This window comes from Salvelinus sp. IW2-2015, linkage group LG26, assembly GCF_002910315.2.
Source record: "Salvelinus sp. IW2-2015 linkage group LG26, ASM291031v2, whole genome shotgun sequence".
Lineage (NCBI taxonomy): Eukaryota > Metazoa > Chordata > Actinopteri > Salmoniformes > Salmonidae > Salvelinus > Salvelinus sp. IW2-2015.
In genome coordinates, this window is record NC_036866.1 from 10,416,662 (window position 1) to 10,438,910 (window position 22,249).

At 42.1% G+C, this 22,249-nt stretch overlaps 2 protein-coding genes across 7 annotated transcripts in view; one reads left to right on the forward strand and one right to left on the reverse strand.

Moving 5' to 3' along the window:
* Nucleotides 1-5,445: 5,445 nt before the first annotated feature.
* kcnn1b (potassium intermediate/small conductance calcium-activated channel, subfamily N, member 1b) lies at nt 5,446-10,835 on the forward strand. The gene is made up of 8 exons (XM_023971129.3): nt 5,446-5,899; nt 6,006-6,101; nt 6,214-6,632; nt 7,130-7,271; nt 8,446-8,556; nt 9,664-9,791; nt 9,921-9,990; nt 10,077-10,835. The coding sequence occupies exons 1-8, from the start codon at nt 5,495-5,497 to the stop codon at nt 10,356-10,358; spliced, it is 1,653 nt and encodes a 550-aa protein (XP_023826897.1). The 5' UTR covers nt 5,446-5,494; the 3' UTR covers nt 10,359-10,835.
* An 87-nt stretch (nt 10,836-10,922) lies between these two features.
* Nucleotides 10,923-22,249, reverse strand: part of LOC111952586 (polyamine-transporting ATPase 13A3) — a 70,156-nt gene continuing 58,829 nt past the window's right edge. For 3 of the 6 annotated variants that reach the window (XM_023971413.1, XM_023971412.1, XM_023971414.2), the window contains one exon: nt 21,499-22,242. In XM_023971413.1, coding sequence (XP_023827181.1) covers nt 21,901-22,242 — 342 coding nt within the window. In that variant the 3' untranslated portion in view covers nt 21,499-21,900. Of the gene's footprint in view, nt 11,592-20,276; nt 21,299-21,498; nt 22,243-22,249 lie in introns of those variants that run through there. The other 3 variants (XM_023971415.2, XM_070435108.1, XM_023971416.2) reach the window with 3 other exon arrangements.

Sequence of the window (22,249 nt, forward strand, 5' to 3'; positions counted from 1 at the left end):
AAATGTTCCATATACACAAAAAGCTTATTCCTTTTGAGTTTTGTGCACAAATGTGTTTTCATCCATGTTAGTGACCATTTCTCCTAGCCAAGATAATCCATCCACCTCACCTGACAGGTGTGGCATATCAAGAAGCTGATTAAGCAGCATGATGATTAACAGTGCAGTTTTGGCACAACACAACACAATGCCACAGATGTATCAAGTTTTGAGGGAGTGTGCAATTGGCATGCTAACTGCAGGAAAGTCCACCAGAGCTGTTGCAACAGAGTTGAATATTAATTTCTTTACCCTAAGCCGCCTCCAATGTAATTTTAGATAATTTGGCAGTACAACCACAGACTGTGTAACCATGCCAGCCCAGGACCTCCACATCTGGCTTCTTCACCTGCAGGATCTTCTTAGACAAGCCACCTGGACAGCTGATGAAACTGAGGATTATTTCTGTCTGTGATAAAGCCCTTTTGTCAGAAAAAACTCATTCTGATTGGCTGGGTCTGGATCCCCAGTGGGTGGGCCTATGCCCTCCCAGGCCCACCCATGGCTGCGCCCCTTCCCAGTCATGTGAAATCCATAGATTAGAGCCTAATTTATTTATTTCAATTGACTGATTTTCTTATATGAACTGTAACTCAGTGAAATTGTTGTATGTTGTTTTTATATTTTTATTCAGCATAGTTAATGAATTGCTTATCTAGAAGACATCAATGTTATAAATATAAGGTTGTATCGGCTGTTTGCGTTTACAGAGGAATACAGTGTTGTTGTAGCCATGCCTTTTACTCTGCTACAATACTGTTATACATACCAATACCATACAGGTGTAAGAAAATACTGTTACTGTAGAATATAATAGTCAAAACCCTCTGATCCAAATAATTATGCATAGGTAGTGTTCCTTCTTAGTTTCAATGAACGTTGTAACTGAGGCTGACCAATACATTTGCTGTGAAATCAACTGCCTTTTGATATTAATTTGTGTCACAATATTACAATTCACTTGGAACACAATAGACATTGAGCTTTGATGAAGCGTGGCAATAGTATATTTGGCTTATGACAGTGTCCTGTGCTGCCTTAATCTATAACGTTTTTTTGTGTTTTTTTTACAGCACAGCTACATTCAAATGGTAGCCTGCTGACCAAACACACCACAGTCTTTGTAGCGTTGCCTGCCACCAGTTTGAAAGTGTGTGACCACAACGTATTACTTAAAGGAAATGTTTGTAGCTTCATCTCACTGGCTTCTTGAAAGTAGAATTTATTATGATCGTTTAATTATAATAGTGAATATGAGTGTTCATTCAAATGTCATAACTCCATGCATGATTTTGAACCTCCAGAGTCTCTTTTGGTTTTTGAGAGACTCACTGGTATCCATTGTGTTAAAGCCCTTAACTCCATAGCTACATTAAGCATAATATAACACTTATATTAAGCCTATAGGTTTAATAATGTATACATTAGTCAATGACTGCATTAAGCAGTGTGCATGTTATCAAATGCTTTATTACACTGAACAAAAATCTAAACGCAACATGCAGCTATTTCAACGATTTTACTGAGTTACAGTTTTTATAAGGAAATCAGTCAATTGAAATAAATTCATTAGGCCCTAATCTATGGATTTCACATGACTGGGCAGGGGCGCAGCCATGGGTGAGCCTAGCTCCCAAGTGGGTGGGCCTATGCCCTCCCTGGCCCAGTCATATGGAGGTCCGAGGCTGGCGTGGTTACACTTCTTCTGCGTTTGTGAGGCCGGTTGGACGCATTGCCAAATTCTCTAAAATGACGTTGGAGGCAGCTTATGGTAGAGAAATTAACATTCAATTCTCTGGCAACAGCTTTGGTGGACATTCCTGCAGTCAGCATGCCAATTGCACGCTCCCTCAAAACTTGACACATCTGTGGCATTGTGTTGTGTGTCAAAAATGTACATTTTAGTGTGATCTTTTATTGTCCCCAGCACAAGGTGCACATGTGTAATGATCATGCTGTTTAATAATCAACTTCTTGATATGTCACACCTGTCATGTGGATGGATTCTCTTGGCAAAGGAGAAATGCTCACTAAGATGGATGTAAACAAATGTGTGATCAAAATTTGAGAGAAATAAGCTTTTTGTGTGTATGAGAGAGAATGTGAGGAATCGAGGAAAGATGAATAAGAAAAAGGCTTTGTATGGTCTGTCCTTGAGGGAGGAGATAAGAGGCTCTGTGTTGGCCTTTGAACTACAAAGCATCAATGACAAATTTCTCTGACCGCTAATTGACAATTCTGCTTTGAAGAATCAACAGTTCTTTTAGCTATTTATGGGCCTGCTTTGAGTCCATGTATGTGTGATCTGTGATGTGGTCCTTATTGCTTAGATCCAATGTCACACCCTTTTCTGTATCCTGTTGCTTTGTCCTCCATTCTATTTGCATGCCAAGCCTTTAATAAGCCCAGCAGCTGCCCTTTCTTCAATTTGAATCCTAATGATCACTTTCAAAGGAAAGCGGCCCTATCTCAAGTGTAGGAAGAGCCTGTCTAAGAAGAGCCTGTTGTCTGGCTCCCACTTCAGATGCCTTTCCCCGGCACTGGCCAAGATCACCTCCAAGTTGTGTCTGGATTTCTACAAGGACAGGGAGAGAAATGTATCTGAAGGAATAAGGTAAGAGTCCAGGCTATGACTACTGGTCTGGTCAGTTGTCTCATGCTTTGGGTCGATAGAGCAGAGAAAATGACAATAATACATGCAATAGTTTTTATTTTTCCTTAAAAGTCACACGATTGGGTACATTTTTTTTGAGCTAGCAAAGAGAGGGTCGATAGCAGTTCAGTTTAAAGGCAATAACTTAAAATGCATTTAACCAGTTCCTTGTGGAGTTTCTTGAATATTGTGTAGTTGCTTGATAAATTAGACTAGGTTTCTTGTCCTGAAATGCTTTCAAAGGTTATCCGTTATATGTGGAGGGCAAGTATTTGTGGTGCAGTTGTTAAAATAATGGAAAACTCACTAAGTCAGGAGACGGAAATTATGAATCATGACTAATCTGTGATATTGATTCTAATCATTTTCTTAAATAAATAGTACTGTGGATGTTTTAGCACAGTTGTCAAATACACAAGGCTACATAACGACAAAAAAGATTTGAGTACAAACAAAAAGCAATGTAAAAATGTCTAAATAGTGTATTCAACATTGATGCGGCAGTTATTGTTGACAAGTTTTATTTTATTCAAGCCAGCCCTACATCCTTTCAGTAGCAATGGTGATATCCCTGTTGGAGGAGGATTCATATCAGAGGGGCTCTCATCTGGTTTTGACAGGGGCTCTCCAGTCTCACAAAATGTCTCTGTTAGAAGTCCTATGTTTGCTTTATATCTTTGTTAGCTTTTGCCCTCAACTGTAGTGCACACTGCTTTAATTCACTTAAAAAGCCTTCAGAAAATTGTCTTTATGATCAGATATGACACTTTACAACTTTGAGGGAGTTGAGTCAATGTCTTTGTATTGTATTTGTTCATGTTTTCTCTACTTTCTTGCAGATTATTCTTGTGTTAACGCAACACCCTTTTAGCTGGATGACTGTAATACACCATGCATTGGCAAGTGCATATGGTTACACCAATATAAGAGGTTGCTTTGGGAAACATTTTTATTAGAATCTGGATTCCTTCCTAGCAAACTCTTTGCAGTTCATCAATGTAAACAGTGTTAAAAGTGACGATATTTTCCCAACTGCCTTCCCAGCATCACAGTATTGAAAAACCTGGACAAAATCATCGGATTATTAATAAATTCTTAGTTAACTAACAAAAACAAAAAGTTTAATAAAAAGACAATTAAAAACAACTAAATATGCATAACATTTTCAAAACGTACAGGAGCCATTAAGTTAAGCTTCCAGCGGATCTGGGGCATCATCCAACTGGGTGCTACACATTAGTAGTGTAGAGGAGTAGTTAGCCAGCTAGCTATGGAGTCCATAAGGAGAGGCTGAGGACAATGAGGTGTGCTAAATGTTCCGGACCTGACTCTGACTGACTCTGATATGACCACTGACTTCCCTCGCTGTAACCAAGAGGCTCCCCCCTCCCACCACCGTTTGGATCGTTCTACTTCCATTCTTGCATCAACTCCCTGACTTTTACATTTTCTTGAATCACATTTTATTAATTGAAATGTGGTTCCTTGTATGTATTACTGCAATATAGCTTTTAGCTGCCATAATACACATGAAATTAAATAAACCATCATCATCATACATTAATTATGAGGCTGGTTCTAGTCAAACCCACCAATGCAACACGTCGGCTTGATTCAACAGGAGACGCTTGCAATGACCGAGACCCCGATCACTGCAACTCAAGAGGGCAGTCCCTACCAGACAAAGCCCCTGAGGTCATGCAGGATTGCTACTCTGGAACTGCCCTCCACCACCAAACGTTAGTACCAGAGCAGAGCACTAACTGCATGTCCCCTTCCACTTCTCTGCCACTGGCTACTCCGAATGGAGTCGCTCCACCAAGGAAATCTCCACCATTAAAAACTACACTTTCACATCTGAGCAATCAAGATCTCCTCCGCTTTTGTAGCCAGGTGGGTGGTACTCTTGAACTGCAGTGCGGAAGCCCACTCATGGCCGAGTGGCATGGGACCACGGTGGAACGTCCTGATCACGACTGTGGCTCTGTTTGCTATTCTCCTAGTACAAAACATGGTTCAGGGGTGGCAGGTTTCCAGCCACGATCAAAGCAGGGCTTCCTGAAGGACTGCCTCTCCACATTTTCTAAGAAGGGAACTCCTCCTTCTCTGCAGTATACTCACTCCTATCCTCAGAACACCCTGGCCTCATCGTCATCCCAGTTTTTCAGGCAGAAACCAAATCAAGCGGATCCCTCAGAGCCCATCGATCACCAGCAGGACAATTTCAAATCCCGATGCAGAGGAAAAGACTGGCTGAAGGAGTATAGTCAATGGCAGCAGACCCATAATCATTTCAAGCTTAAAGAGCATAATCTACCACCAGTATTGACTACTGAAAAACCAGAACCTTCACTCAATATACCTATGAATGGCAATGAGTTAAGTGAAGTTAGGCAGCTCTTGGTTTTGTCTCAACCTCAGAACCAGCAGCAACCTCCCATAGAAACGCAACACCAATGGATGTTAAGGAATGGTTTACCTAGCTGCTGTGCGAATGAGGGTGGAGTACATTGTGGGAGCCAACAACATTCCTTACACCAGCATCTACATCAAGACTCTGAATGGGAGCATTGTTGTGACCATTTTAGCACCCTAAAATGCCATCAGTTTTCTCTTTACCCATCCAGCAGCAGCAGCCCACGAGTGAGGAATTCATCCGTGGCTACTAGCAACAAAAGCAGTGTTCACTCCTCTTCCAGTTGCCATCGGTGGCCTGAGAACCATAATCTAGTGGGGAAAAGGCAACGACAAAGAGAGCAGCAGGTACATCCTCATACCAAAAAGGTTGGCTATGTTGGATCGATGCCTTCCCTGTCCAAGAGCAGTAGCCCACTCCTTCCTGACACAGTTGTGACCAGCGCTAAATACAGTGGGGATGTTGGGAGACCCCTGAGCAGCCTTGGAGCTTCGCCACCAAACCTTTCAGAGCTGGACTCAGAGAGACAAGAGCCCCATCAGACACTCCAAAGGTCTGTCTTGGAGGAGGTGTTCTCGAAAGGCTTCAGCGAGAACAACAGTAAGGCCAACAGCGAAGGAGGAAGAGACACGCCACAGAAGAGGACCAAGGACATTGGCTATAGATTAAGCCAACGTAGGGCACTCTTTGGAAAGCGCAAACAGTTGAGCGACTATGCCTTGATCTTTGGGATGCTTGGGATCGTCATCATGGTGATGGAGACGGAATTGTCCTGGGGGGTTTACACGAAGGTAAGAAATGTTTCTATTGTAGTGGATTGACCTCAAATAATGTAAGCTAGCATTGGTAAGACAAGACTGATTCAAAAGATATCTTAATTGTCTGTCTTCTCTGCAGGAATCCTCATACTCATTCTCTCTGAAATGCCTTATCAGCCTCTCAACTGCTATATTGCTCGGACTAATCGTGATGTACCATGCACGGGAAATACAGGTGATATGCATCCCCATCTCTACAATAATACTATAGTTTTCCCCCTTGCTCTTATTTCCCCATTGAATAAATCCCCTTGTTCGCCCTACTCTCCTTTCACCTACACACACAGCTCTTCATGGTGGATAATGCAGCTGATGACTGGAGGATTGCCATGACGTATGAGCGGATCTTCCTAGTTCTGCTGGAGCTGCTGGTCTGTGCCATCCACCCCATCCCGGGCCAGTATGTCTTCACCTGGACGGCCCGGCTGGCCTTCACCTACATGCCCTCAGTAACTGATGCCGACGTGGACATCGTCCTCTCCATCCCCATGTTCCTCAGGCTCTACCTGATCAGTCGCGTCATGCTGCTGCACAGCAAGCTCTTCACAGACGCCTCGTCGCGCAGCATCGGCGCAATCAACAAGATCAACTTCAACACGCGCTTCGTCATGAAGACTCTCATGACCATCTGCCCCGGCACCGTGCTGCTGGTCTTCAGTGTCTCCTGTTGGATCATTGCGTCATGGACAGTGCGTGTCTGTGAGAGGTACAGGCCCCGCCCCCATCGTGCATCATTCGTACCCAGTACATTTCACACCGAAGAAGATTCGTATTTGAGATCATGAGAGATTACAGCCTTAAGTTTGATTATGGCTCTACTTTGCCTCTCTGCTTGATATAGTTCATACATTTCTTTATGTTTAATTATATAAGATGTTAATACACTGTAGGAAAAACCCACTGAGCACAGACATCAATTCAATGTCTAGTTTGGATTGACATTTGGTTGTTATCAATTAAGCAGGAATTCATCATGAAATCAACAACAAAAAACTTCACCCGGTCATTGGATTTCGGTTAAAGTTGGTTGGAAAAAATACAAAATTCCATTACATCAGTGACTTTTTGCAAGTCCAATCAGTTTTCCATGTTTATTTTACGTCATCACACAGAGTTTTTTGGGGGGGGAAATGAGATGGAAGCAACATTGATTCAACCAGTTTTTGCCCAGTATTACAACAGGTATGTTTCTTGTTCCTCCAGATATCATGACACACAGGAAGTGACCAGTAACTTCCTTGGGGCCATGTGGCTCATCTCTGTCACCTTTCTCTCCATTGGTTATGGAGACATGGTCCCTCACACTTACTGTGGAAAGGGTGTGTGTCTGCTGACTGGAATCATGGTATGTTTCCAACACATTCCCCATTGACAAGTGCCAAAAGAGATTCATGATGAGATTTGACATTCATGATGAGCTAGCTCTAGGGCAGGGTTATTTTTATTTTATTTTTATTGTTGGACAAAAGACTAAAAACACCATCAATTGACTTTCATTTTGGAAGTCTGTTCCAAAGTAATCCAAATAAAATAAAAAAAATGTCATATACACGTGTTTAGCTCCAACAGTGCAGTAATATCTAAAAATACACACAATCTAAAGTAAAGGAATGGAATTACGAATATATCAATATTTGGACGAGCAATGTCAGAGCGGCATAGACTAAGATACAGTAGAGTAGGATACAGTATACATATGAGATGAGTAATGCAAAATATGTAAACATTGTTAAAGTGTCGAGTGTTCCATTATTACAGTGGCCAGTGATTTCAAGTCTATGCATATAGGCCAGCAGCCTCTAATGTGCTAGTGATGGCAATTTAACAGTCTGAGATAGAAGCTGTTTTTCAGTCTCTCGGTCCCAGCTTTGATGCACCTGTACTGACCTCGCCTTCTGGATGATAGCGGGGGGAACAGGCAGTGGCTTGGGTGGTTGTTGTCCTTGATGATCTTTTTGGCCTTCCTATGACATCGGGTGCTGTAGGTGTCCTGGAGGGCAGGTAGCTTGCCCCCGGTGATGCATTGGGCGGACCGCATCACCCTCTGGAGAGCCCTGCGGTTGTGGGTGATGCAGCCCGACAGGATGGTCTCAATTTTGCATCTGTAAAAGTTTGTGAGGGTTTTAGGTGCCAAAACAAATTTCTTCAGTCTCCTGAGGTTGAAGAGCCGCTGTTGCACCTTCTTCACCACACTGTCTGTGTGGGTGGACCATTTCAGTTTGTCAGTGTTGTGTGGTGTAAGCTTTCCACCTTCTCCACTGCTCTCCCATCAATATAGATAGGGGGGGGGGGGGGGGGTGCTCCCTCTGCTATTTCCTGAAGTCCACGATCAGCTCCTTAGTTTTGTTAACTAAAAGAAATGTAAAAATAAATATTTTGTCAGACCCATGGTATACGGTCTGATATACCATGGCTGTCAGCTAATCTGCTTTCAGGGCTCAAACCACCCAGTTTATGATATTAAATAAATCATATATAACGACTCTTGAAAGTATTAGTGCCTGTGTCTTTCTCTCCAGGGGGCCGGCTGCACTGCCCTGGTGGTTGCTGTAGTTGCCAGGAAGTCAGAGTTGACTAGAGCTGAGAAGCACGTTCACAACTTCATGATGGACTCTCAGCTCTACAAACGAGTAAGTGGACATTAGAGGTCTTCATGGCTATAAAAAGTTGTGCCTGAACTGAACCCGTGGATTATTTTATTTGAGTAATTTTACCCCCTTTTTCTCCCCAATTTCATGATATCCAATTGCGATCTTGTCTCATCGCTGCAACTCCTCAATGCGCTCGACAAGATCGTCATGCAAAACATGACCCGCCAAGCCACGCTTCTTAACACCCGCTCGCTTAACCCAGAAGCCAGCTGCACCAATGTGTCGGAGGAAACACTGTTCAACTGATGACCGAAGTCAGATTGCAGGCGCCCGGCCCGCCACAAGAAGTCGCTAGAGCGCGATGAGCCAAGTAAAGCACCCCCGGCCAAACCCTCCCTTAACCCGGACAGCGCTGGGCCAATTGTGCATCGCCCTATGGGACTCCCAGTCATGGCCGGTTGTGACACAGCCTGGGATCAAACCCCAGACTGTAGTGACGCGGCAACACTGCAATGCAGTGTCTTAGACCACTGCGCCACTCGGGAGGCGGACCCGTGTATTTACTACCCAAACCTGATACATACCTGATATTTTTTTTAAAATAAATAGACATTATAAAAAAAGATAATGCCCCCAATCAGCAACCCAATAAGCAAAATGTTGTTGAAAAGGTGTATTTGTCTGATGTTGAAAGCATGTTTATTTTCAGTTCTAAGGGCAAGTTTAAAGGCCCAGTGCAGTCAACAATATGATTTTCCTGTGTTTTATATATATTTTCACACTATGAGGTTGGAATAATACTGGGAAATTGTGAAAATGATAATGCCCTTTTAGTGTAAGAGCTGTTTAAAAAGAACGCCTGAGATTTCAGTCTGTTTTGGTCTAAATATATAATAATAATCATTCTATTAAATTTAAGTTACTATCCACGTTATTTAGTCATCCATTAACCCATAGGAAGCCCCACTCAGTTGCCTACTTCAAAATGGTGAAAGTCCTTAATGGCACTGCCCATGCTAACAGGTTTTTGGGCATTAGAGTCTATCTCTATGAGCAAGACAGACTCCACTGCTAGGGCAGTCCATTGTGACAGTCTGCCATGTCAGCCAGTCTGTCATGTCTCTGTTTTCTGGAATGTTCCCAAAGGTGAAAAACACAGCTGCCAATGTACTCAGGGAGACATGGCTGATCTACAAACACACGAAATTAGTCAAGAAGATCGATCACGCCAGGGTACGCAAACATCAGCGGAAATTCCTGCAAGCCATTCACCAGTAAGTAGTGTGCCTTTTCAAACCGTTGTTAAATAAAGATTAGTTTATTTGTGTGTATCGGTGTATGTTACCCTAAGTTAACCCTTTCCTTTTCCCTCCATAACTCTCTCCCTCTCCCACTTCATCTAGATTGCGCAGAGTCAAAATGGAACAGAGGAAACTCATCGACCAGGCTAATACACTTGTGGATCTAGCCAAGGTGACTAAGCACCTTCATCATCTCTAATTGATAGATTTTTTTCTAAACACTGATTATGAAAGTTTGACACCGTTTTTGCTCCACAGACTCAGAACATGATGTACGACCTGGTGTCTGATCTGCAGCGGCGCAGCAAGGAGCTGGATAGGAGGATCGGTAGTCTGGACGACAAACTGGACTCCATCCTAGTCAGTCTGCAGACCCTGCCCAGCCTGGTCTCCCAGGCCGTCACACAGCAGCACAGGGACTTTCTGGATGGCTTGGCCCCCCGTGTTCAGACATCCTCGAAGGGCTCCGAGGACAATTGGGTTCCCGCCAGGTGTAAACGGTCCCCCGACACTGCACCACAGACCATACCTTACAGCTGACAGCCTGCCAGTGCCATCTCCACTGTTGTGACCTCAAATTATGCATTTATTTAATATTGTATTTGATACTAGCCAGGGACATTCTAGCCTCTGTATGAATTTGAGACTGGTTAGATCTCTCCAGCACCATCCCGCAGTTGTTTACCAAAACAAGTAACAGGGTGGCCGATTTAAAGGTTTTCAGAATCCCAAATTCCTGGCTGTGTACCTTGGTCATTCTTGAATTGTGGTGGAATTTGGGCATGGCATTTTGGAAAACAATTTACTTCATTTTAGGTAATTTTTTATTTTAAATTTATTTGGGTGTCATTGGTGTTATATCTTTTGTAACACCAATGACACCAAATGATCAGTGGAAACCTCAAACATAGGCTATGTCATACTAAAGTGTGATTAGCTAATAATTGTCTTTAACCCCCTAAAGTCTAATTAGTGTAGTAAAAACATCCCAATAAAAAAATCTGTCCGTTTAAGCTAGAGATATGTTTTTGCATTGCATGCGGCTCAATCCACCGCATCCGCCTATGTGGCAATTCCGCATCTGCGGTGAAAGGTGACAGCTAGGGCGGTGTTTTTCAGACCATGAGACGTCCCAAAAATTGGTCTTCTCACAAAATCTGTGTTCTCCGTTTTTCCTCTACAAGCGTCTTGGGACTTGTCTGAAGTCGATATACAGCCGTTCTGCCAACTTCTGTCTGTAGCGTCCAAACAGTTTGGGCTACACACTTATATGACTCCTCTGTGGAAACAAACACATTTTGCTCTAGGACACCCACAGGCCTCACAAGACTTGTCTGAAGATCCCCCGGTACCAGTTGAAATAACGAATGGAAGTAGAGTTTGTACACACCTACTCATTCAAGGGTTTTTCTTTATTTTTACTATTTTCTACATTGTAGAATAATAGTGAAAACATCAAAACTATGAAATAACATATGGAATCATGTAAACAAATCAAAACGTATTTTATATTCTTCAAAGTAGCCACCTTTTGCCTTGATGACAGCTTTATTCTTTCAACTAGCTTCACCTGGAATGCTTTTCCAACAGTCGGAGTTCCCACATATACTCAGCACTTGTTGGCTGCTTTTCCTTCACACCGCAGTGCAAATAATCTCAATTGGGTTTAGGTCAGGTGATTGTGGAGGCCAGGTCATCTGAAGCAGCACTCCATCACTCTCCTTCTTGGTCAAATAGCCCTTACACAGGCTGGAGGTGTGTTGGGTCATTGTCCTGTTGAAAAACAAATAAAAACCCTGGAATGAGTAGGTGTGTCCAAACTTGACTGGTGCTATATATATATATATATATGGAGACTGTTTACTGCCAAAGGAGTTAAATATGTGTTCCCTGATCTTATATCTCAGATATAGGACAGACACTTCAGATCAAACTTCCTTTATATATTTTTTGGGACTGTTGTTTCATGTAGTGAATCTGTTATTCAACGTGTCTGTATGGGCTTATAGCAGTAAGCCCAAATAAAACATTTGACAAAATATTTTTTATACTTCAAGGGGTCTTAAAATTCCAAATTAAAAAAGCTAAATGATTCTTGGTATGACCTTCTTAAAACAATACCGCCTCCCCCGGCCTAGATTTATGGGTTAAGGCCAGGATTCAATCAGATTAGTGGTAACAGTGTTAGCATAGCTTTTCATTGCCTTTGTTTAGATGATACCGGTGGTGTAACTGCGTCAGAGACGGTAAAGAAAGCGAGACACCCCACTCCCTCATTTTTTCAGGTCGGGTCGCCACTATGGTCTACCTATTATCCCCGGGAAGGGGGTGCCAGGGCCGGCGTTATGGGCGGGCCTTAGGGGTCCTGGCCTGCCCTACCTTGTTGCCCATACAAATAAAATATTGATAAGAGCCGAGACGCACGCCGACAGAAAGACACATCTCAGTTAAAGCATCTGAGCGAGTAAAACAGCGCCCCTCTGTCTCAGTATGTGTAGACCATGTATCTGATGCTGCCTAGACCAAAAGAGTATGGCATGTCATTCGCTCAGATACTTTCTCCAGCGATATACTGTAGTTTTGGCAGAGAGGAAGAGAAGAAGGGAGAGGGCTAACTCTCGTCAAAATCTGTACAGAATAAGCCCAATGCATTTATATGGGAATAAAATGCAGCCCTAAACTTGTCACCTGCCTTCCCGCCTTTAGGACAAAGACTCCCATTGTTAGGGCAGACATGAGCATCTCGTCATTACATATAGATCTCTGGATTAAGCCTCTTGCAAATTGGAAAGGAAAGTTGGCCGGGATTCAATCCAATCACGTTTTGTCTCCAAAAGGCAATGTTAACGCAGCATGCCTTCTCAATCAGAAATTAACTGTGTCAACAAAGCGTGATTGGATTGAATCCCGGCCTAAAGTTGAAGTGTTACAGATTCCACGATAGAAATGTAAAGGTCATTTCCAATTAAGCCGACATATGCAGCATTTACCGTGAATGCTGTCTCCACTAAAGCGGGAACATTGAAATTTAAATTTCAGTCACCGATGATGCAGATTGAATAGAGCCCTACATTTCTGCTCTGTTTTTATGGGATTTTTGACTACATAATGTAGCCTACTGTTCTCAGGAACTGGGCTAAAATGAATAATATTGATAACATTTAAATATTTTTAGCTCCTGATATCTTAAATTATTCACTTTTTATTACTAAATCAGACAATATAGCACCAGGGAATTTATGGAAATGTATATTAATACCATAATCCCGCTTGTTTTATCAATGTTAAATCCATGCGAGATATGGTTCTGGGTGCCAACATTATCGTGTGCAACATGCTATGCTGAAAAGAGGTTCCCAACTTTGGCCTCCACCCCGACAGTTTTGTCTGTATGCGTAGCAATTGCCAAAATGGATCTGGGACAATGGCTTGAACAGGCACCTCGACAAGTTCATCATATAGTACCTATAGAGAAAGGTGCTTTAGACTGTACAAAAATATAAATGCAACAATTTCAAAGATTTTTCTGATGAAACAGTGTTGCTTCCGTCCCTCTCCTCGCCCCAACATGGGCTCGAACCAGGGTCCCTCTGAACACAACTGCCTACCACTAAGCATCGTTACCTATCGCTCCACAAAATCCTCAGCCCTTGCAGAGCAAGGGAAACAACTACTTCAAGGTCTTAGAGCGAGTGGCATCACAGATTGACCCGCTAACTAGCTAGCCATTTCACAGCGGTTACACCGAGTTACAGTTAAGAAATAAATAAATTCATTAGGCACTAATCTATGGATTTCACGACTGGGAATACAGATATGCATCTGTTGGTCACAATGTTTTATTTTTTAAGTAGGGGCATGGGTCAGAAAACCAGTCAGTCTGGTGTGACCACCAGGCTGTTGATTGTGACCTCTTCAATGGAATTTTGTCCCACTCCTCTTCAATGGCTGTGCGAAGTTGCTGGATATTGGCGGGAACTGGAACACACTGTCGTACATGTTGATCCAGAGCATCCCAAACATGCTCAATGGGTGATATGTCTGGTGAGTATGCAGGCCATGGAAGAACTGGGACATTTTCAGCTTCCAGGAATTATGTACAGGTCCGGGCGACACGGGGCCATGCATTATCATGTTGAACCATGAGGTGATGGCGGCGGATGAACGGCACGATAATGGGCCTCAGGATCTCATCACAGTATCTCTGTGCATTCAAATTGCCATCGATAAAATGTAATTGTGTTCGTAGTTTATACCTGCCCATACCATAACCCCAATACCACAGGGCACTCTGTCAACATTGTGAACAGCAAACCTCTCGTCCATAGGATGCCATACACGCGGTCTGTTGAAACCAGGATTTATCCATGAAGAGCACACTTCTCCGGCATGCCAGTGGCCATTTGTCCACTGAAGTCGGTTACGAAGCCAAACTGCAGTCGGGTCAAGACCCTGGTGAGGATGACGAGCACGCAGCACCCTGAGACGGTTTCTGACAGTTTGTGCAGAAATTCTTCGTGCAAACCCACAATTTCATCAGCTGTCTGGGTGACGTGTCTCAGATGATCCCGCAGGTGATGAAGCCGGATTTGGAGGTCCTGGGCTGGCGTGGCTACACATGGTCTGTGGTTGTGAGGCCGGTGGGACGTACTGCCAAATTCTCTAAAACGACAGAGAAATGTACATTCAATTCTGTTGTAACAGCTCTGGTGGCCATTCCTGCAGTCAGCATGCCAATTGCATGCGACATCTGTGGTACTGTGTTGTGTGACAAAACTGCACATTTTAGTGTGGCGTTTTATTGTCCCCAGCACAAGGTGCATCTGTGTAATGATCATTCTGTTTAATATGCCACACCTGTCAGGTGGATGGATTATCTTGGCGTAGGAGAAATGCTCACTAACAGGGATGTAAACAAATTTGTTAACACAATGAGAGAAATAAGCTTTTTGTGTGTTTGCAAAAATGTATGGGATCATTTATTTAAGCTCATGAAACATGGGACCAACATTTTACTTTATATTTTTGTTCAGTATACTTTAACCTGAAAAAGTAGTCAAAAAATAGATGTTTATTTGACAACCACATTTATTGAAAAGAAAACGAAAGAAATTAGAAACACAATCCTAAGTAAAGAAATACAAATAAATACAAATAAATTACAAGTACAAAAATTTGCTAAGTAATCTACGTTTACAAAAGTTTTTTTCTCTTTTTTTTTCTCTCAGAGAAGCCTCTTAGGGGTTGGGAGATTGGATTTGGTAGCACAACAAGCAATCTACATACAATAGAACTGTAATAAAATGTTTACCAACAGGATTGTTTTTAATTCAGTTAGGTAATTAACTTCATTATATTTCTTGATTCGTTACAAATACACATTTCCCTGAGGAAACAATTCCACTGGAAGTTCAACAGACTCAGTGTCTGATATGTTCTAAATGCCTCTTAATGGTTTGTTTCAAACACTTAAATAAAAAGCAGGTGATTAGAGATGTCAACAGGTGGTATAATGTACCTTAACAAAAAAAAGAAAGAATTTCAGCATACACTTAATCGCTTTGATTGAGCCGATTCTTTGTAAGTGGAGGGGAAAATGAGGAAGCATAATAACTATTTGCAGGTTTTAGGGTTATCATTATTGATTGAAAGTTGAAGCATTAAGGTTAATCTGAATCATTCCCCTAGCAGCAAAATTATCCCTTCTAGACGAGAGAGACAATACCGGTTGCAATATCCACAGCAATGCACATTCTTCAGCCTGTAACATTGAGATTTGACAAACAACACAGCGTATATAAAACTCAAAGCATGGTTTACACGCTTTAGGTGACAGGTGCTAGTGAAAACGAACATTGAGCTAAAAGGTCAGAATATTTCTGCCCAGAAACAGTGTTTGTCGAGCTGAGGTGCCAATATATTAATAGAATCATGGTAACCGTTTACAGAGTACTGAGAAGATATTTCTCACGACTAGATATTGGTCGTAGAGCACAGGCGTCAAAACGAATTTCATGGAGGGCTGAGTGTTCATGGAGGGCTGAGTGCATATTTTCACTCCTTCCTTGTACTTGATTGCTAAATTAAAGTTATTGATTAGTTGGGAACTTCCCTCACCTGGTTGCCTAGGTCTTAATTGTTTTCGCTCCTCCCTTGTACTCGATTTATGAATTAAGGTCACTAACTAATAAAACTCCCCATCACCTGGTTGTCTAGGCCTTAATTGAATGGAAAAAAACAAAAACCTGCAGACACTAGGCCCTCCACAGACTGAGTTTGACACCCCTTCCCTACGAGGTCCGGCGCCTACTGGTTCTATTCTACCTGATAATTAATTGCACAAACCTAAAATCAGTCCCTGATTAGAGAAAAAAATTATAATAATAAAAAAAGGGTAACTGGCTTTGAGGTCCAAAGTTTAGTTTGAGGGCCATAGTAGTATCAGACAATTGCACCTCCACATCATTGACTTAAATCATTATAGAAATGCCCAATGGACTCATGTCTGATTCAGGAAGATAAAAACATAGCATCGCTTGTTCCATAACATTGATAGTGACAAAACACGAACGAAATCCAAACATTACAACAAAAAAGTGTACAAACCGATTGTGACAAAACAGTACCGAGAGTAGAAAGCACCACTACAGCTCTAAACAATGTTTTTGAAGGGACATCTAAAAACACATACTGTAAATGTACATTTAAAAAAATACAGCTAGTCCAATTTTCTTTGTATTATTAACATTAAAAAGTCCATAATGTTCCAGTCTGATTTGGAGGTGGGCTTTTTTTAACTTTCTGGAAACATGACTTGTTTACAACCATTTAAAATGTTTTTTACTCTATAATCATTCAACAAAAATAACATTTTTTATTTAAATAACTAAATGTAAAATTGAACATTTTGTTCTGAAAATAAAAATCTGCATCTTGTACAGATATTTAGGAAAGATCCCCTCAACATAATTAAATACCAACACCAATGTAAATCATTCTTCAGAAACATTGAGGAAATATACCTTTACTAAAAGCAGAACTGTCATGGATTCAATCTAGAGTTGGTTTGCAGAAACAGGTTAATTGTCACAGGAGGATGTACTCTTGTTCCTGGTCATATATTGTCAATGACCAATATTGCTGGATATTCCTGGAGAATGTGCTCTCTACTGTGCATTCTTTATACACCTGTGTCATATTACCAACGCTCCAAAGTCACCTGTGTCATATTACCAACGCTCCAAAGTCACCTGTGTCATATTACCAACGCTCCAAAGTCACCTGTGTCATATTACCAACGCTCCAAAGTCACCTGTGTCATATTACCAACGCTCCAAAGTCACCTGTGTCATATTACCAACGCTCCAAAATCACCTGTGTCATATTACCAACACTCCAAATATCAGGAACAATATACACTACCGTTCAAAAACTGTTTGTCCTTGTTTTGAAAGAAAAGCAAATTTTTTGTCCATTAAAATAACATAAAATTGATCAGAAATACATTGTAGACATTGATAATGTTGTAAATGACTATTGGAGCTGGAAACGGCAGATTTTTAAAATGGAATATCTACATAGGCGTACAGAAGCCCATTATCAGTCCTGTGTTCCAATGGCACGTTGTGTTAGCTAATCCAAGTTTATCATTATAAAAGGCTAATTGATCATTAGAAAACCATTTTGCAATTATATTAGCACAGCTGAAAACTGTTGTTCTGATTAAAGAATCAATAAAACTGGCCTTTAGACTAGTTGAGTATTTGGAGCATCAGCATTTATGGGTTCGATTACAGGCTCAAAATGGCTAGAAACAAAACTTTCTTCTGAACCTCATCAGTCTATTCTTGTTCTGAGAAATGAAGGTTTTTCCATGTGAGAAATTGCCAAGAAACTGAAGATCCCATACAACGCTGTGTACTACTCCCTTCACAGAAAAGCGCAAACTCTCTAACCAGAATAGAAAGAGAAGTGGGAGGTCACAACTGAGAAAAAGGAGAAGTACATTAGAGTATCTAGTTTGCGAAAGACGCCTCACAAGTCCTCAACTAGTAGCTTCAATAGTATCCGCAAAAACACCAGTCTCAACGTCAACAGCGAAGTGGCGACTCCGGGATGCTGGCCTTCTAGGCAGAGCTGCAAAGAAAAAGCCATCTCAGACTGGCCAATAAAAATAAAAGATTAAGATGGGCAAAAGAACACAGACACAGAGGAACTCTGCCTAGAAGGCCAACATCCCGGAGTAGCTTCTTCACTGTTGACGTTAAGACTGTTGTTTTGCGGGTACTATTTAATGAAGTTGCCAGTTGAGGACTGTTTCTCAAACTAGACACGAATGTACCTGTCCTCTTGCTCAGTTGTGTACCGGGGCCTCCCACTCTTTCTATTCTGGTTAGAGCCAGTTTGCGCTGTTCTGTGAAGGGAGTAGTACACAGCGTTGTACGGGATCGGCAATTTCTCGCATGGAATAGACTGACGAGTATCAGTTTTAAAGGCCAGTTTAAAAGCTTCTTTAAAATCAGCACAAGTTTTCAACTGTGCTAACATAATTGCAAAATGGTTTTATAATGATCAATTAGCCTTCTAAAATTATAAAAACTTGGATTAGCTAACAATGTGCCATTGGAAAACAGGAGTGATGGTTGCTGAAAATGGGCCTCTGTAGATATTCCAATTTTAAAAATCCGCTGTTTCCAGCAACAATAGTCATTTACAACATTAACAATGTCTACACTGCATTTCTGATCAATTATATGTTATTTTAATGTACAAAAAAACGTGCTTTTCTTTCAAAAACAAGGACATTTCTAAGTGACTCCACACCTTTGAACGGTAGTGTATGTCTAGTAGAGATCTGGAAGGTTTGATCATGTATAACTAGGAAATCTGTTGTGAATCTGAAAAATAAAAAAAATGAGTTAACACTTTGACTTAATGGCCCAGTGAAGTCAAAAACGTGATTTTTCTGTGTTTATATTTTCACTGAGGTTGGAATAATACTGTGAACTTGTGAAAATGATAACCACTTAGTGTAAGAGCTGTTGGGGTGGCGTTTTGGCCGGCCTGGTGACTCCACCAGGTGGTAAATTAGTTAATACACCAATAAGAAAGAGGTCAAAACCTCTGCCAATAATAGCTAATTCTAAGTTTTTGCTGCAGCCAAGGATGCAGCCAAGGATGAATTATTATGTCACCAAAATAAGACCCTCGATATTTACTGGAAAGAATTAAGCGCATCTACTTGCACTTTCACCACCCTTTGAAGTTCATCATCAATTATTTAGATCTGTAACCTAATAAACTGCATGCTTTCCTGATGAGTATTAGTGGGAGGACCACACTTCATCGCGTGACTCCAAGTTCACTTCGATATGATGGTTACTATATCATAAAAGCATTACTTTTCCCCCCGTATAATTCATTTTACAGACAAAAAGATCCCACCTTGTCTAGTGGATTTTGTTTTATCGACATTTGGAAAGTTTACCGAGAAAGAAAAATGGTTTCCCTCAGGCCTGTCATGACATTTTTTATGTACTTTACTCGCATAAAAAGGTTGGATGTAAACCTGGTTAGTAAGGAACTTAATTGTTACCCAGAAATGATTTGATATTGAGATAAAAACAGCTGCATTGGACCTTTAACACCAAGTAAATACATCATATTTAAAGATTTGAACTGGCATTCTAGCGATACCTCTCAGTATTGTGTTTCCGGCAATTCTGACACACATTTTGAATGTCATCAAATAAAATATTTACATCAGATGAACACAAACTAGGATCTCTGACGACCTGCTACTATGAGGAGAAAGACTGGCTTATGACTGACTGGCAGAAAATATGACATGTACAACACTGTCAACACATCATGAGGCTGGACAGCAATGCACAATGTACATTTTTTGTTATGAAATAAACTTGAGAAAATATATAGTGACAGAGTGTGTATTGTATCTTTGAGAATTTGGATAACAGTGGTGGCTGGTGGGCGGAGATATAGGAGGACGGACTTGTAAGGGTTGGAATTAAATTAATTCATCCATTACAATGAGCACGTCATCCTATATCTCTACACAGCAGCCTGCTCTGATGGACAATGAGTTTTAAGCCCTTTGATTTCTCTTTTGACTGTGCAGTGAGCAATGCTAATACAATACATTCATGCTGCTATGGCTTTAGCGCAGTATACATTGGTAGTACAGTATCTTGCCAGTTGCATGGCTGTATGGAGAGAGAGAGCACACGCATACGGCTAGGTAATGAATTTCACAATGCCTCGCCTTTCACCATTATCATACCTCAATTATTTTTCCAATACAGACAGGATCATTTTTCTTTCTTTTTTAAAGACAGACCTTCTCCATGCGGCGCAACGCTAGCCCATGTGAGGCCAGTTTGACATGATTTTGCAAGTCTATTTGCCTTTGGATGGTTTCTACATCCATGGGGGGGGTGGGGGGGGGTGGCGGGGGTTGCTGCTACCCGTGATTCCAAGCCGTTTGCATGCTGCCTCTTGTTATGCCTTGTTTCATAATACAAAAAGGTTCTGGTCCCTGTTCAGCAATATTAATACTACAGTACTGTTGGGTAAGCAGTAGTATTCCAACCACCATATAACAATGGCTATACGGAGCTGGGTTCATGCACATCCATGCTTCAAGTCCCCTGTATGATATCCATGTTAGTGGAGATGGCTGGTGGCTGCTTACAAACAAAAGCAAAAATGCGAGAAGGTCTGGAGCTCCTGGAGGAATCACGGCAACACCAATTACAATTGTAGAAATCATTACCGTTTTAAGACTAAGATTGGAGTTTGTCAGTTTGCTGCATAGTTCTGCAAGGGTTAAAAAGCAGTGAGGCAATGATTAAACTCATAATAATGACACAGGGGTCTGACTCTGCCACAGGACCCAGCCTGTGTACAACATGGACTGCAGGTAGACCAGCTGAAGGCGGGGTGGATATAGAGTAGACCATACTGGGGGTGTATTTGTGTAGTAGACCAACCATTGTATACCAGGGGGTGGTGGCAGGTTGAGGGGTTTGGTTGGTGAGGGTTACGTAACCAGCCAGGTTCTGAAAAGTGTGCTGGATCTGAGCAGCAAAGAGCATGAAGAGATCCACACTACCATTTCTTCACCCCAAAATCCCTTTCTACCATCACCCCATCTTTCACCTTGTTCTTTCCATAGACCACTGTTTCTTTTTGTCCTTTTGGTCGTGAGTGTGTGCGTTTGCTTTAGCCAAGTGTGGGGCGGGGGGGTGCTAGGAGTCGGCCATTATCTGGTAGGAGGAGGCGTTTTCAGGGGGGTTGCCGGGCAGTGGGGGCTTGGCCTCGGTGGTGGTGGTGGGTTTGGGGGGCCAGTCGGGGTCCACGCTCAGCTCCTGGGCCAGGTGCATGTAGCGCGCCTTGGGTACCTTCCTCCGGCGGCAGCACAGCCACGACAGACACTTGGCTCCCCAGAGGTCGATGCCCCCCTGGAAACAGCACGATAACAACAACGAGAAAAGGGCAAAGGAAACGGCAAAGAAAACAATGAATATTCCCCATTCATTCTCTTTCCAATTGATCCCTTTAAAATTATATATTTTTATTTTCATGCCCCTAGACAGTAGAATGACATCACATGCTTATGTCACCACATGCACTATATAACCAAAAGAAGGTAGCGATGGGATTCAGATTGGTTCACTTTATTGCAGAATGCACATTGTTTTATAATGGTTAATAATTGAGACAAATAATTTCCTGGGGAACTTTCCCCTCAACAGAAAATGTTCTTAGGCCATTCAAATTAACATCCAGCATTGCAATACCTTTTGGGGATTGAAGTTTTTCTGCCAGAGAATTACCTCAAAACAAGCAGACAAGCTAAGATGCTGCGGTTCAGCAAAAAAGGTAATTGTGGCAATTGGAAATGGGAGCACATTTTACTTGCTACATATGGAAGGAGGCCAAGAGTGACCATGTGTGGGACATACCAGCTAACCTGCAGTGTATACATACCTGATCTAGGCCATGCTATTTCCACTCTTAGCGGCTTACAGGAAAGCTGTGAGGTACATGCAACGGGGGGAGCTTACTGGAGCAATATCTGTACTACTGCTGGAGCTTTAGATAGGAGGGAAGACTGGGGCAATCTTGTTCCCAGAGGAGAGTAATAACACAGGAGACCCACCAGGGGGCGAAAGAGGGGCCAGAGCGCAATCAGGTCTGCACATGCAAGGTCTGGGGAGGGTATACAGAAAGAAGGAAAGAAAGAAGAGGGGGGCATAGGGGGAGGTGAAAAGCGACGGTGGAAGAGAGGAGGAGCGTCAGATTTCCCAACCTGTGTTGTTGGAGCGGCATGGGTGGTGCCATAGCCGCCCTGCTTGTCTCGGCTGAAGACAAGCTTCCATAAGACGACGTCAAGGACGAGGGTCTATGGA